The sequence below is a fragment of the Geotrypetes seraphini genome, chromosome 12, assembly GCF_902459505.1.
Source record: "Geotrypetes seraphini chromosome 12, aGeoSer1.1, whole genome shotgun sequence".
NCBI lineage: Eukaryota > Metazoa > Chordata > Amphibia > Gymnophiona > Dermophiidae > Geotrypetes > Geotrypetes seraphini.
The window spans coordinates 72,886,454-72,902,391 of NC_047095.1; the positions used below are offsets into that span (position 1 = coordinate 72,886,454).

Here is a 15,938-nt window from a genome sequence, read left to right on the forward strand (position 1 = left end):
CTTATTTTCTTGGATGACTTTTTCAAAGAGAAAGTGCTCAGTGCTCTTAGTTTCATGATGGATGTGGTGACCAGTTCTCAAAGAGAAAGCACCCACAAACTTTTCATTGGCCTGAAGTTTTGAAAAGAGCACAGAGAAAACTCGATTTCTGTCATGGAACTACAACCGTACTTTCTTGCAGGATTTGGAAACAGTCGTGCACATAACTCAGTTTGCACAATCATTAACTCATACCAACATCTGTGCACAATGCACAGCATGAAAATCCCTGCACTTCAAAATCATACCATTGTAGGAGCTTCAAGTAGCAGCTCTCATTTGATGATTTGCTAAGATTTTTTCCCTGTATTGTAAGGGATATGATTTTTTTTCTAAACCCACAAAACAAAAACACCTCTCTTCTGAGCTGCACACCTTAAGCACTGCAGTTCAAATAGCAAACAGCACTGGAACCCAGTGAGAAAACTCTCTTTGTTACCCATAGATGCATACAACTGATTAATAATGACTTGCTGTCCGGCCTCTTTTGGGGCTCGATGGGCTTTTGCTGTGACTTAGGAAAGATCAGAGCAACTGACCCCCTTCCTTCACCAGGAAATTCGGATTCTGCTCCCTCTCAAGAAAAAAATGACATTACAAACCAAAAACTAAACTTTCCCGAGGCAGAAACCCCCCACATGGTCTTGATCACCCTGCTTGCTGAACTGAAGGGAACTTGACACCTTTTTTTCCTCCCAGAGTCGTCCCAGACTCACTGCAGCCAGACTCACTGCAGCCACACGATCTGAGCAGAGGCATTATCAGCAGCTTTGTGGGAGGTGTTATTTACACTTAACGCAGCAGGATTATTCTTCTTTCTGGAGACAGGGAAACATACCCAATCAGAGGACAGAGCCTGGTTAAAAAAACAGCAAAATAGCTCAGTAACCCTCCCGGGCAAAACTGGAGGCAACCTGAGGACTGCCTTTCAGATCGGCTTCTGATGTGCCGTCCCGTGCTTATCGGCAGTGATTTCTATTTATTTCATAGGCTTCCCTTCTCTTCCCTCCCCCACCCCCCCGGGACGTAACTTCCGGTTTCGGAGGGAAGAGAAGGGAATCCCCAAAGCATGAGTTCACTACGGGCTAAGGCAGCTGAGTTTGCGTCTTCAAGCTGGTGAGAGGTGTGTTTTTTGTTTTGTTTGTTTTTTAATGTTGAGCGGCAGCAGCAGGATTTGCTGATAGATGACAGCCGGGCGGTCATCTAAATTAGCCGGGCGTAGCGCCCGGCTGAAAGGCCCTGGGGAGAACACTGATACCTCTTTGAAACGTTGGAAGCAGGAAGCACGCAGGAGGCTCCTGCTTCAGCCGCCACTGCCAATCCCCCCCCTCCAATAAAAGGATTCTTTTGCTGTCAAATCAGGGTTTTCTAGGGATCCCCTTTTCAGGCCTCTTCAGCATGTTCGACCTCAGGTGAACTTTTTTTGGTGGGTGGTTCTTCTTTGGCGGCAAACTCTGCCATTTTGTTTGGGTCCTCTGCTGAGCTCCCACCTTGATTGTAGGCCTTTTTTTTGGCGGTGGAGTGTGATTCTTCTCCAGATTTTGTGCTTGCTATGCACTCTCTAGGGGGGTTGATTCCTTTGGTGCCAGTGTTTTCTTCACCCCTTCCGTCCCCACCTAAGTGACAGCATCTCGTGGGAGGACAAGTTTTGTCTGGCGAATGATTTATCTACAGATGAGGACTTGGGTCTTTCAGGTGACCTTCAGGACACTCGGGGTGGGGGTGTGTGTGTGGATGACGCAGGGGACTGGGTGTTGGCAGTTGCCTTCGGTCGGCATTTTTCACTGTGAAGAGTTACAGGAGCTCATTCTCCAGGTGTCTTCTGTTTTTGTGTTTCGAGGATGATGCTAAAGATACTTCCCCAACCCCCCTGAGTGGTAGATCCTCTTTGTGGGATTTGGGCAGCTTTACGTTCCTTTACCATGCATCAAGATATCTGGGATACCATGCAAGCATAGTGCAAAGTTCAGGATGCCCCTTTTCAGCTAGCACTATCTATGACTCGTTTGTATCCTATTCCTTATTACAATAGGGACTCCTTACGTTCGCCGGTAGTGGATGCAGTGGTCTCAGCTATTGCTAAGAAGCATATGATTCCAGTGGAAGGGGCTTCTGCTCTGAGACCCCTCAAGGACCAGAGGATGAGGCTCTTCTCAAAGAGAGTTTTGATGTAGTGGCCTTGACGGTCTAGGCGACGATTGGTGGTCTGGTGGCTAGGGCATGCTTCAGGTGGGTTGAACATGTGTTAGATAGGGATTCCAATGACTGGCCATTGTTAGACCAGGAAGTAGCGAAGATTGCATTATCTGTTGGATGCCATGTATCATTTGTTGCAGTCTTTGGCTAAGTCTGTGACCTTGTCCTCTGTAAGGATTAGCCTCCAAAATGTAAGGTTATCCCAGGACAAGCAGGCAGCCTGTTCTCACATATGGGTGACGTCATCCACGAAGCCCAAATGTGGACAGCCTCGCAAGCAGATTTGCTTGTAGAAACGTAGAAGTTTCGAGTCAGCCACACCGCGCATGCGCGAGTGCCTTCCCGCCCAGTGAGGCTCCTCAGTTTTTCGCGGAGCCAAGAAGTCCGTCTTTGACACTACGCCAAACTTTTCTTCTTCGTGCCTTCTCTCACCGTGGTTTGTGTTACTTTTCGTCGCGAATCACTGTTATTTATTTTCTTTCAGTTAAAAAAAACACCAAAACTTAAGACTTTTTTTCTTTGTTCGACTTCACTGTGGCCATTTTTTTATTTTTATTCATTCAATTTTTTATACCATTCTCCCAGAAGAGCTCAGAACGGTTTACATGAATTTATACAGGTACTCATTCCTCCTATGTCCCGGCCAGCAATGGGCTTCAAGAAGTGTAGCCAGTGCCAGCGTGCGATTTCACTCATGGCTCGAGCTCTACCTCGGTCCCATCTTCCACCGAGGGTCCTCCTACTTCCATGACTCTGACCTCGAGCTCATCAGACCTTCCTTGTTTGGGACGTCTTTGACCTCGAGTAAACCTGCTGTCTCTTCCCCTGAGCTTCCCTCAGGTCAGATACCTAAGCAGAAGGTTCCGGCGGTGGTCCTCGAGCTTTCCAAGACTTCTAAGTCGAAGCACATCTCTACTGCCACTTTGGAGCCTATAGCTGCAGCAAGTGGTCCAGTTTCAGACACAGATCCATCTTTTCCGGCATCCCTCCAGACCATGTTAGAAACAGCAGTTTGTCCAGTTACTAACCAAGTTTGGGCCAATGGTGTCTTCTCTAATCCAGCCTGGGCACCAGCCTGGGCAATCAGCAGTCTCCTGTGAGGACGAGCCTCTGCCTATGTCTCGAGCTGAACCTTTAAACTCTATGCAAGGAGCAGAGCCTTTGCAAGTGTCTGGTCTGGCATCTATGCACTCTATGCAAGGAGTAGATTCTTTGCGAGTGCCTCAACAGGAATCCTCACACTCCATACAAGGAGCAGAGTCTTTGGGAATGCTTAGAGATTCCTCCATCACTGAGTTTCGATCTACTGCTTCTAGCCCTATCCATTCACCTTTAGCATTGTCTACCTCCATCTCTAAGGCGAAGTCTCCTTGATCCTCGAGACCTGCTTCCACACACCACTCTTGTCGTCGATCGATGCCTTCATCGAGACATCCATCCAGGCATAGGTCTCCTTCCAAAGAGCAACCTTCTTCGTCTAGGCCTCATTCCAGACCTTCCAGCTCTTCCAGACCACCAACTCCTCGATTGAGGTCTCTGCTCCCAGACCTCGAGGACTCTGCTCCCAGACCTCGAGGACTCAGCTGCTTCCATTGCCTCGTCCAAGTCTCCATATTCTTTTGATGGTCGTTTCTCCAGAGAGGCTTCGCCTTCGATCTAGGCCACCTCGAGGTCCTCAAGTCCCTCTTGGGGCAAGGCTTTGTCGGATCAGCTGTCTTTCTCTGCTTTTCTTTGCCAGATGTCTGATGTCCTAGAACTTCAACTAGATGCTGGTTCTAAGTACTCTAAGGAGTATCTCGAGGTCATGCATCTCCCTCAACCTCCTGCAGAGTCACTTAAGCTTCCTCTTCACAAACTTTTGTCTCAGACTTTCACACGCTGCCTGGAGACTCCTTATACCATTCCTGCTGTTCCAGGCAAATTGGACTCCAGGTATAGAACTCTACATTGCAAAAGATTTGAAAATTCGCAGTTGTCTCACCAATCCCTTCTTGTGGAGTCCTCCTTAAAGAGATCCCATCCTTCCAGAGTCTATGCTACTGTTCCTCCTGGAAGGGAGGGGAAAACTGTGGACAAGTTTGGACGTCGTCTTTATCAAAATTCTATGATATCCTCCAAAGTCCTTTTAATTATAATTATTTTTTTTTTTTGCCTGACACAATTTTATTTCCCCGAGTCACAATTTACAGACACTAAATAATGTTAAGTTCTAAACTTATAAGAATGGCTTCCTATTATGCAAAAGAGATGGAAAGAGCTCTGGTTTTTTCTGGTTGTGGATACTGCTATCACTATTTTTTTTTTTGAGTAATATATTTTATTGATTGTCAAAAAGAACCAAACAATTACAGAACACCACAGTGTACAAAACAATAAAATGAGTACCAACTTTCTTATCACATTTCACCATGGTGTGCCGAATCCCACCCCTCCCTCCCAAAAACACAAGACCAACCAAGAACAAGCCATAATCCCTATTGCAGTGTCACAAACGTAAAACATTCAACAAATGACTACAAGCTCTGGGCGTCAGAGTGGACCAAAAGGGTTCCCAACAAGAACGAAACACTCGCCCCTGCGGCGTTTCCAAAGAAGGTACTTGGATGCCAATTCTATCATCAGAGTATGCCAATGAGTCAAAGTCGGAGAATCAGAGGATATCCAGCAATGAAGTATCACTTTCTTGCCCAGCAAAATGGCTCGTTCCAAGAATCCCCTGAAACCCTTCGGAGAAGGTCTTGGCATAAAATCCGCAGTGAACAACAGGATTGGGCCAAACATGTATGTGTGATTCCATAAGGCCATGATGTGCTGATGAACCTGCTGCCAAAAGGTTTGTAACCAAATACGTCGGAGACCTATAGAGGTGTAGCAGAAATTTGTAACTCAGTTCAATCAAAGTCACTCTAGAGATCAATTTTGCCACTCGAAGTCCTCTGCACCATTTGATCAGTAACTACACAAGGTAAGTCCAAAGTCCACTGATTCGCATAATGAGCGTAAGGCAGTTCACCTAAAGATTCCTGCAGGTGACGATGATGATACCGTAGAGGAATCAACATCTGAGCTGACAAATATAAAGCCTCTGAAAGAGTTTCCATTTATCTATCCGTAAGACAGTCTTGTGGCAATGAACGAACATAGTAAGAAAGCTGGGCGTAAGGAAGCCAATGTTGAGCTGTCCAACCGTGCTCCCGAATGAGGTCCTCCAAAGAGTATAGGGTACCGTTAGAATGGACAAGTTGAAAAATATATTGAGAAGAAGCATCCTTCCACACTGCTGCCGCCACCGGGGGCATCCCTGAACAAATTCTCCATTTCCCTGCAGTGGTAAATAAGGGGTCACATTGTATGGGATATGCATCCTTTGGCACAGAGTCTTCCAGACTCGACGCAAGGGCAACAGAAATAAATCTCTGGCAGAGGATGTCCTTGGAGGCAAACGCTACGCATGAAGTAAATAGCTGAAATGAAATGTACCAAAGAGAGACAATTCTTAACTGGTAGCTGAAAAATGGCCTGTCCCCTGGAACCAATCATTAAGATGTCTCATCTAACAGGCCAAGGACAACATCTTTAAACTGCGCAGTCCCAGTCCACCCTGGTCCTTAGGTCTTTGCAAAGCAGGCAAGGATAATCTTGCTTTCTTCTCATTCCACAAATAATGACGTAGACGTACCCAATTCCTTATCGTGTTTAGTAGAAAGGAGTATTGGCAGCATCTGAAAGACATAAAGCCACTATGGTACCAAAACCATATTATACAATGCTATCTTCCCCATGAGAGAGAGGGTAAAAACCTGCCAGTTCTGCAATTTTTGTTTGGTGATGGTCGGTAAGGGGGCAATATTCAAGAGATAAAGCTGAGAAAGATCCAGAGAAACATAAATGCCCAGATATTTCAACTGCCCCTGGGCCCAGACTAGGGGAAAAGGGTCCTGCCAGGTACTTTATACATCTGGAGATAGCGCCAATACCATTGATTTCTGTTTATTTAACATCAGGCCTGAATACATACTAAACTCATCGAGGAGCTCGAAGAAGAGACCTCTGTGGATTCCCAAGGGTCAACAGGAGGTCAAATGCCAACACCCGCAACTGTGAATTGCCCTCCGGCAGACCCTGTAAGTCATCATCAAACTGTAATGTGCGCAAAAAGGGATCCAGGTGTAGAAGAAACAGAAGGGGCGATAAAGGACTCCCCTGTCTGGTGCCAAGCGCAATCGTAAAGGAAGATGTGCGACTGCCATTGACCAGGACACAGGCTGTAGGATTCGTGTACAACAACAGAACCATATCTAAATACCAACCTTAAATGCCCATATATTGGAGCACCTGAAAAAGAATGCTAGTTGACCTGGTCAAAGGCCTTAGCAGCATCCAGGCCAACCAAAACCCCTTTAAGAGCCGCATCCTGTGTGCGCTGCATGGCTGTGAGCAACCGACGAACATTTAAAACGGAATGGCAATGTTTCACGAAACCTACCTGTTCAGGAACAATCAAGGCAGGTAATAAGAGTGCTAACCGGTTGGCCAAAATCTTATTCAGGATCTTAAGATCCACATTTATCAGTGATATAGGACGATAGGACTCAAGATCTGTGTCAGGCTTCCCCGGCTTAGGTATTAAAGTAATATAAGCATGATTTGCTCCAGGAGGAAATCCACCTTTCTCAAGGGCCGCAGAAAAGTAGGCCTCCAAGGGACCACATAATGACAGAAATAAAATCTTGTAAAACTCTGGGGAAAATCCGTCAGGACCCAGAGAAGTACATTTTTTGAGTTGGTTTACTGCTACTTGAATCTCTTTCCCCTGAATGGGCCGATTTAACTGGTGGTACGTGGGAGATGACAAGCGAGGGACCCCTGCATCCGCCAGGTAATCACTTACATCGGGGCCCCCAGAGCTCTCCCTCGAGGAATAAAAAGCTGTATAATATTGGAAAAAACCCTCTGCTATCTCCGGCGTAGTAGTTACCACCCCCCTGAAGGAAATTTAAGACAAGGAATTTAACGGTTAGGCCGCTTAGGCTTTGTCAGTGCCGCCAGAAGGCGACCTGTCTTATTGCCATATTTGTAATAGTGAAATCTAGTATAATAGAGATACTTTTGGGTGCGCTCATGAAGTAGAGTGTTCAAGGAGGCCTGAGCCGCCACCCAGGCTTCCCTTGATTGAGGGGAAGGATGAGTAATATAGGTGTATTTAAGCCGTCTACATTTCCTCTCCAACTGTAGTATACCCTGGGACAATCGTTTTCTCTGGGCCACCGTATAAGAAATTATATCTCCCCGGAGCACTACTTTTGCCACTTCCCAGAAGAGTAATAATAATAATAACTTTATTTTGTATACCGCAATACTACAAGCAGTTCAGAGCGGTTTACAGAGGAAGAGACTGTACATATACAGCGATGTTACAGGAAGTATTGTCAAGTACATTGAGATGAATATCAATTACATTAGTGGGCCGAGCGAGGTTGGGTATAACCGGAAATATGTCAGAGATACAGCAGGTATATCAGTGATGTAACAAGGTGAGGGGGGGGCAGATAAATTTATCAAAGAGGTAGGTTTTTATTGATTTCCTGAAGGATTAATAGGAGGGTGCACTTGAAATGAGGGTGGTTAGACATTTATTCCATTTGCCAGCTTGGAATGATAGTGTTCTATCGAGGAATCTCTTGTAGACACAGCCCTTCAGGGAGGGGAAGGCAAACGGGTAGGCACTACGTGTGCAAGTGGTGCCTGGAAACACGAAATGGCGCGACAGGTAAATCGGGGATGAACCCGTTAAGGTTTTGAAGCAGAGGCAGGCAAACTTGAAGATGACCCTTGCCTCCATTGGCAACCAGTGAAATTTTCTGTGAAGTGGAGTGTCCTTATGTAAAGAGTTAAAAGACTCATAATCCTCCCACTTTTTAGTTAAATATTCGCATAAAAATCTGGTTTTTTAGCCAAATAGGGAAACTTCCAACTGTCCAACACTGGAGAATCGTCAGTCCTAAGCAAATCTACCCAGATAGGGCAATGATCAGACAGGGAGAGCGGACCCACCAAAGAAGAATGAACCTTAGAAAAGTAATTCTTGGAAATCAATATATGGTTTGGGATCTTAATGTGGTTCTGGCTCAATTGGTGAAACCTCTGTTTGAACCCTTTGATAAGGCTCATCTGAAGTACCTCACTTGGAAGGTGGTGTTCCTGGTTGCTCTCACGTCTGCTCGCAGAGTCAGTGAGCTGCAAGCTCTAGTTGCGGACCCGCCTTTTACTGTATTTCATCAAGGTGGTCCTTCGTACTCATCCTAAGTTCTTGCCTAAGGTGGTTTCGGATTTCCACCTCAACCAGTCCATTGTTCTTCCGGTGTTTTTTCCGAAGCCCCACTTTCATCCTGGGAAGGTGGCGCTTCACACTCTTGATTGTAAAAGGGCATTGGCCTTTTACCTGCGGCGCACCAAGTCTCATCGAACGGCTACTCAACTTTTCATTTCTTTTGATCCTAATGGTTGGGCCGTCCTGTTTCAAGCGCACCTTGTCCAACTGGTTAGCTGCTTGTATTTCCTTTTGCTATGCTTAGGCTGGTCTCTCGCTGCAAGGTCGAGTCACAGGGAATCGAGTCTGAGCGATGGCGGCGTTGGTCGCTTTCCTCAGGTCCACGCCTATTGAGGAGGTCTGTAAGGCCACCACTTGGTCTTGGGTTCATACCTTCACTTCTCAATACTGTTTGGATGCCTTTTCCAGGCGCGACGGCCAGTTTGGCCAGTCGGTTTTGCGTAATCTGTTTTCTTAAATTGCCAACTTTCCCTCCGTCCCTTTTGGTTAGCTTGGAGGTCACCCACATCTAGAGAATATGCTGCCTGCTTGTCCTGGGATAAAGCACAGTTACTTACCGTAACAGGTGTTATCCAGGGACAGCAGGCAGATATTCTCGCAACCCTCCCACCTCCCCGAGGTTGGATTTTTTGCTAGCTATCTGAACTGAAGACCACGAGGAGGGGATGTGTCCTCTAGTGGAGCAGGAAGGCACATGCATGCGTGGGCAGCACTAGCAAACTTTGAGATCTTCAATTAAAGTTGCTTGAAAAGCTGTCCGCGACGGGGCTCTGTGGATGACGTCACCCACATGTAGAGAATATATGCCTGCTGTCCCTGGATAACACCTGTTACGGTAAGTAACTGTGCTTTCTACTGGAATGGATGAATCTTTTTCTATATGCAATCCCTCCATTCCCTCTCATTCTCAAGACTCTTGTCAAGTTAAAGAGCGATCATGCCACCATGATTCTGATAGCTCCTCGGTGGCTGAGACAACCTTGGTACTCACTTCTACTTCAACTCAGCAGCAGGGAGCCATACCTTCTACCAGTTTTTCCATCTCTGCTTACACAGTCAAGGATCTCTACTTCATCCCAACCTGGAGTCTCTACACATGACAGCTTGGTACCTCTCAACATAACTCCTCTTCAGTTTTCTCAACCTGTAAGACATTTTAGAGGCTTTTAGAAAGCCTGCCACTAGACAATGCTACCACCAAAAATGGACTAGATTTTCTACCAGGTGCATTTTTCATGATAAGGAACCTCAAGATTCCTCATTATCTTCTGTTCTAGATTTCTTTTGCACTTATCCACCTCTGGCCTCAAGTCTACATCAATCCGAGTCCATCTCAGTGCAATTGCTGCTTTCCATCAGCCTATTAAAGGGAGACTCATCTCTGCTCATCAGGTGGTTTCCAGACTTTTCAATGTCAAACCTCCTCCAGTGGTTTGGGATCTCAATGTTGTTCTTGCTCAATTGATGAAGCCTCCATTTGAGCCAATGTCTACGGCTCATCTTAAGTATCTTACTTGGAAAGTGGTTTTTCTCATTGCCCTCACATCTGCTCTAAGAGTCAGTGAGCTGCAAGAATTGGTTGCTGATCCACCTTTCACAGTTTTCCATCATGACAAGGTGGTCCTTCGTAATCATCCTAAATTCCTACCTAAAGTGGTTTCAGAATTTCATCTCAATCAATCCTTTGTTCTTCCAGTGTTTTTTTCCAATGCCTCATTCTCACCCTGGAGAATCAGCTCTTCATACTCTGGACTGTTAGTGTGCTTTGGCCTTCTACTTGGAATGCACCAACCACACAGAACTGCTTCTCAACTATTTATCTCCTTCAATCCAATCAAGTAGAGACATCCAGTCTCTAAGCGTACCATATCCAATTGGATGGCCGCTTGTATCTCTTTCTGCTTTGCACAGGCTGGATTACAACTACAGAGTTGAGTCACAGCCCATAAAGTCAGAGCAATGGCAGCTTCAGTGGCTTTCCTCAGATCTACACCTATTGAGGAAATTTGCATAGCTGCTACCTAGTCCTTGGTTCATATTTTCACCTCTCACTATTGTCTGGATGTTTTCTCCTGACGGGATGGCCATTTTGGCCAGAGAGTATTACAGAATTTGTTCTCCAACACTTTTGTTCTCCAAGTTACCAACACTCCTACCATCCTGGTTAGTTTGGAGGTCACCCACATGTGAGAATAGGCTGCCTGCTTGTCCTGGGATAAAGCACAGTTACTTACCGTAACAGGTGTTATCCAGGGGACAGCAGGCAGCTATTCTCACAACCCACCCACCTCCCCTGGTTGGCTTCTCTGCTAGCCATCTGAACTGAGGAGACGCGCCCTACGCTGGGCGGGAAGGCACTTGTGAATGCGCGGTGCGGTTGACTCGAAACTTCTGAAGTTTTCTACAAGCAAGTATGCTTGCGAGGTTGTCCACATCAGGGCTCCGTGGATGACGTCACCCATATGTGAGAATAGCTGCCTGCTGGCTCTGGATAACAGCTGTTACGGTAAGTAACTGTGTTTTTTGGAGGGGGTAATATTGAAGCAAATAAGCCCCAATGATATAATGTGGAGGCCTTACAATCCGCCAAGCCCCGGGTTCGATACCCTCGTTGACGATTCAGTAGGCAGTAAAATTACTGACATGACAGCCCAGAGTGATTGCATAAAGAATATATATTGTGAGACTTTGTTACCACCTGGACTCCATATTTGAACATTTTGTCTGCAGAGAGTCGTAGCCATATTTTGAATAGACTTCAATTGTATACTACCGGTCTGTACACTGTTTTGGGTGAGGGGGGAAATTGGGAGGGGTATTACGGTAGGGTTCTGGGGTGGGGTCCTCGTGCCTCGGTGTTCCTGTGGAAGATATAAGAGTACAGTCCTCCATGGTGGGTAGATACTTTTGCAAAAATTTGACTTGTGCTTTTGTTTTACTGGTGTCTGTTTTCTAATAAAAAGATTTAAGTATAAAAAGAATATATATTGTGCAGAAATAGGCTTACTATTACAGAAAGACAATCTTACAGAGTTATACATCCAGCATATACTGTGTTACAAATGTACAGATAGAAATAGACATAAGCTTTATAAATACAGAGTGGATTCAGAGACAGCTTGGGGGTGTGTGAGAGAGAGAACAGTTTACCTGCATTAATGTGTGTTTTGATAGGTGAGAGGCTGTCTAAGAAGACAGGGAAAGTAAGCCAGGGTTCAAGTTCCAGAGAGAGAAAGAAAGGAGGGGGGGGTGTTCCAGGCTTCAGGTTCCAGAGAGCGAGAGATGATTTTAACATCCCATATTTATAAGTTTGAGACCTGTTCTAAAAATAGAATCTGTTGAAGTTAAGTCTCTGTCTTTTGTGAACTGTTTGAAACCATGGTAAATAAAGTGAGTGGGGTTTGAGAGACTGGAGAAGAAAAGGGAGAAACTGGCCCTCACATACTGGAGTTAAATGTAATTTCCAGTATCACTGACAATAGTTTCTGATTAAACCACTGTGTTAGACCATGCAGCTGGGCTTACTGTATATCCAGGGTTATATCACAGTCTTTTGTTACTTTATTCTGAGGCTGTTAGTTCTGCACTGACATCCCCCAAGATCAGATATGAATGATATGATCTCCCATAGGCCTTTGCTGACATTGGTAAGACCACGAGAGACATCCTCTACCTTTTTTCCCATTGCAGTTGTTGTTTAGTTAGGAATAACCTAAGGGACAGGTAGGCAAGGTAGGCCTCATCGCCCTCACTCAACCTAGTTTCTATGATACAAAGAAAATCAAGCTTATGATATAGAATAGTATCTTGTAAGAGGTGGTGCTTAGATCTTAAAGATCTGGAATTTATTATATTAGACTAAATTTAAGAGGGTTGTCTTTAGAGGGGATTAAGGGTCCTATGAGCAGCTAGCATAGGAACTTCAATGTGTTGAGGGTGTTTAGTAATTGTTGGTTTTGATATACTGACCTGATGTTGATTCCAGATCACTGGAATCTGTGAAATTTGAGGTGCTGAATCTATTGAAGCCATAGCAGTTACTGAGTTACTGGTAAAGAAAAAGAGAAAAAAAAATATGAGTAGTAACTGCTTCCAGAGAGAACGCCTAATGTTGCTTAGTACGTCTACAGGGTCGTTTCTGAGAGTTCTGCTGATCCTATCCTGACAGGGTGTCTTCTGCGGTCTCTTCTTCCAGAGGTTTTATTCCAGCGTATGTAGTCCTTTTGGGTTGCATACTGGGGAGGCCGTGACTCTTCTAGTTTCTCCTCTTCTTCTTAACCTGCACAATGACTGTGTTCGGGTCTTTCCCCTGGTTCCTGTGGGAGCCCGTTTGAGGGACCGGGTGTGGTCCGAGATCACAGTGGAGGTGATCTGTGATGTGTATGCTCTTGAGTTCGATCATCCCCTATCAGATTTTTGCTGTCCTCCCCTCGTTGGTCCCTACGGAAGGAATGAGCATTTCATCAAACTCTAAGGAAGTTGCTCAATCTCAAGGCAGTAATTCTAGTGCCACCTCAGGAGATCTGCATTGGACAATATTCCATTTACTTCATAGTGCCCAAGAAAGAGGGATCCTTTTGCCCCCATCTTGGACCTCAAAGGGATGAACTGGGCAATTTGGGTCCCCTTTGCATGAGCAGAATTCTTCTTTGCATTGTGCATCACACAGGCCATGTGGTAAAAATTCTAAGAGATTTTTCTCAATTTGTTGCATGCTTGTGGGCCCATCTAATAAACTATCAGAAAATTGTCAATAACATTGTCCACTTCTTTTCTGAGCAAGTCTAATATGTAATATTATAGGAACAAAAGTCCAGGAGAACAGTATAGTATAGGAGGTGAAGTACTTCTGTGCATGGAAGAAGAGCAACACTTGGGGATGATTGTGTCTGATGATCTCAGGGTGGCAAAACAGGCAGAAAAGATGACAGTCAAAGTCAGGAGAATGCTTGGGTGCATAAGGAGAGGAATGGCCAGTAGGAAAAGGGTGGTGATAATGCTGTTGTATAAGTCTCTGATGAGGCTCCATTTGGAATTTTGTGGCAGTTTTAGAGACAGCACCTTCAAAAGAATATAAATAGGATGGAGTCAATCCAGAGGACTGCTACAAAATTAGTAAGTGGTCTTTGTCATGAAACGTATGGGGACAGACTTGGAGGCCTCAATATGTATACTTTGGGAGAGAGGGGATATGATAGAGATGTTAATGTACTTGAGTTGAGTTTTCAAATGAAGGAAAACTCTGGAATGAGAGGGCATAGGATGAAGTTAAGAGGTGATAGACTCAGTGATAGACTCAGGAGTAATGTAAAAAATTACTTCTTTACAGAAAGGGTTGTAATATAGAAATATGATGGCAGATAAAGGCCAAATGGCCCATCCAGTCTGCCCATCCGCAGTAATCATTATCTTTTCCTCTCTCTGAGAGATTCCGCGTGCCCATTCCACGCTTTCTTGAATTCATACACAGTCTCTGCTCCATCACCTCTTTCGGAAGACTGTTCCACGCATCTACTACACTTTCTGTAAAAAACTATTTCCTTAGATTATTCCGGAGCCTATCACCTCTTAACTTCATCCTCTCATTCCAGATCTTCCTTTCAAATGAAGACTCTACTCATGCGCATTTACATCAAGTAGGTATTTCAATCTTCTTATATCTCCCCTCCTGCCTTTCCTCCAAAGTATACAGATTGAGATCTTTAAGTCTGTCCCCGTATGCTTTATCATGATCACCTGACCATTTTAGTATCCTTCCTCTGGACTGACTCCATCCTTTTTATATCTTTTTGAAGGTGCGGCCTCCAGAATTATGCACAATAATCTAAATGAGGTCTCACCAAAGTCTTATACAGGGGCATCAATACCTTCTTTTTCCTACTAGCCATATCTCTTCCTATGCACCCTGGCATCCTTCAAGCTTTCGCCGTCACCTTTTCAACCTATTTGGCCACTTTAAGATCATTGCACTTAATCACACCCAAGTCTCACATAAGTAGAATAATCTCCAGTGGAGGTGGTGGAGACGAAGACTTTATCTGAATTCAAGATAGCATGGGACAGGTATGTGGAATTTAGGGAGAGGAGGAGATGGTGGATACAAAATTGTACAAATTAACCACTGTGAATGGGCAGACCTGGTGGGCCATTTGGTCTTTATCTGCCGTCATGTTTCTATGATCTAGGATGTATAGTTTACTTTTAGATTAACAAAATGCTAACATTTTTGCTTTCTGCAGAGGTAAGAAATATGGTGAAACAGCTGATGAATGTGGGGAGGCCTTCTTTCTATATGGAAAATCACTTCTGGAGCTAGCAAGGTATGGTTTTAATTTCTGTAGTGTACTGATCGAATGGAAGCAGCACAACCAACATGAGTATTGAGCCAGACCATATACTCATGCTTGCATAATCTTACTGTACTACAGCATTCTTGCCACAATCTGGGTATTCTGTCCCACTACAGCTGGTAGATCGTCATATGACCTGGTTTGCATCATTCCCCAGAAAAGTATAGGACGGCAGAAGTCCAATTATCTTTCACTACAATATAAAATTTTCCTTTTAGCAAGAACATGACTGTGCAGGGATCAGTGCACAGTGGTCTCGATACCTATGCTTTGTTTTCCACTCTGCTGAACAAGCATGAAAACAAAGTCTCCATTCCTTATCTCACCAGACCAGATGCTTGCTCTGGGCTTTCCTGCCAGCAGATAGAGTCTGAGGAGTATTGGACTGTGATGCCATAATTTAAGACCTCTGGTCAGTTGATATTTTTCAGTCTTTAGCAGGTGATAGGATTCCCATGCAACTTCTGATGGTCTGATAAGACCTATTTATTTAGTTAGTCATATAAATATTATTTTAGAGATATAAGAACATAAGAATAGCCTTACTGGGTCAGACCAATGGTCTATCAAGCCTAGTAGCCCGTTCTCATGGTGGCCAATCCAGGTCACTAGTACCTGGCCAAAATACAAGGAGTAGCAATATTCCATGCTACCGATCCAGGGCAAGCAGTGGCTTCCCCCATGTCTTTCTCAATAACAGACTATGGACTTTTCCTCCAGTAAATTATCCAAAACTTTCTTAAAACCAGCTATGCTATCTGCTTTTTCCACAACCTCTGGCAATGCATTCCAGAGCTTAACTATTCTCTCAGTGAAAAAATATTTCCTCCTGTTGGTTTTAAAAGTATTTCCCTGTAACTTCATCGAGTGTTCCCTAGTCCTTGTAATTTTTTTTTTTTAATATTTTTATTGAAGGATCAATGCATACGAGAAGATACAAAGTGTGACCAAACGAGAAAGACATCAAGTACAAAATTCAAGGGTTCATGTAAAGAACAGACAAAAATAAACAAATCCCCAAC

The 15,938-nt window shown here is 44.6% G+C and overlaps 1 protein-coding gene across 4 annotated transcripts in view; it reads left to right on the forward strand.

Moving 5' to 3' along the window:
• Window positions 1–15,938, forward strand: part of NASP (nuclear autoantigenic sperm protein) — a 106,607-nt gene that overhangs the window by 20,292 nt on the left and 70,377 nt on the right. For 3 of the 4 annotated variants that reach the window (XM_033916826.1, XM_033916828.1, XM_033916829.1), the window contains exon 4: window positions 14,806–14,886. The exons of the other annotated variant lie outside the window; for it this stretch is intronic. In XM_033916826.1, the coding sequence (XP_033772717.1) occupies window positions 14,806–14,886 (81 nt within the window). The remainder of the gene's footprint in view (window positions 1–14,805; window positions 14,887–15,938) is intronic. 4 annotated transcript variants of the gene reach the window in all.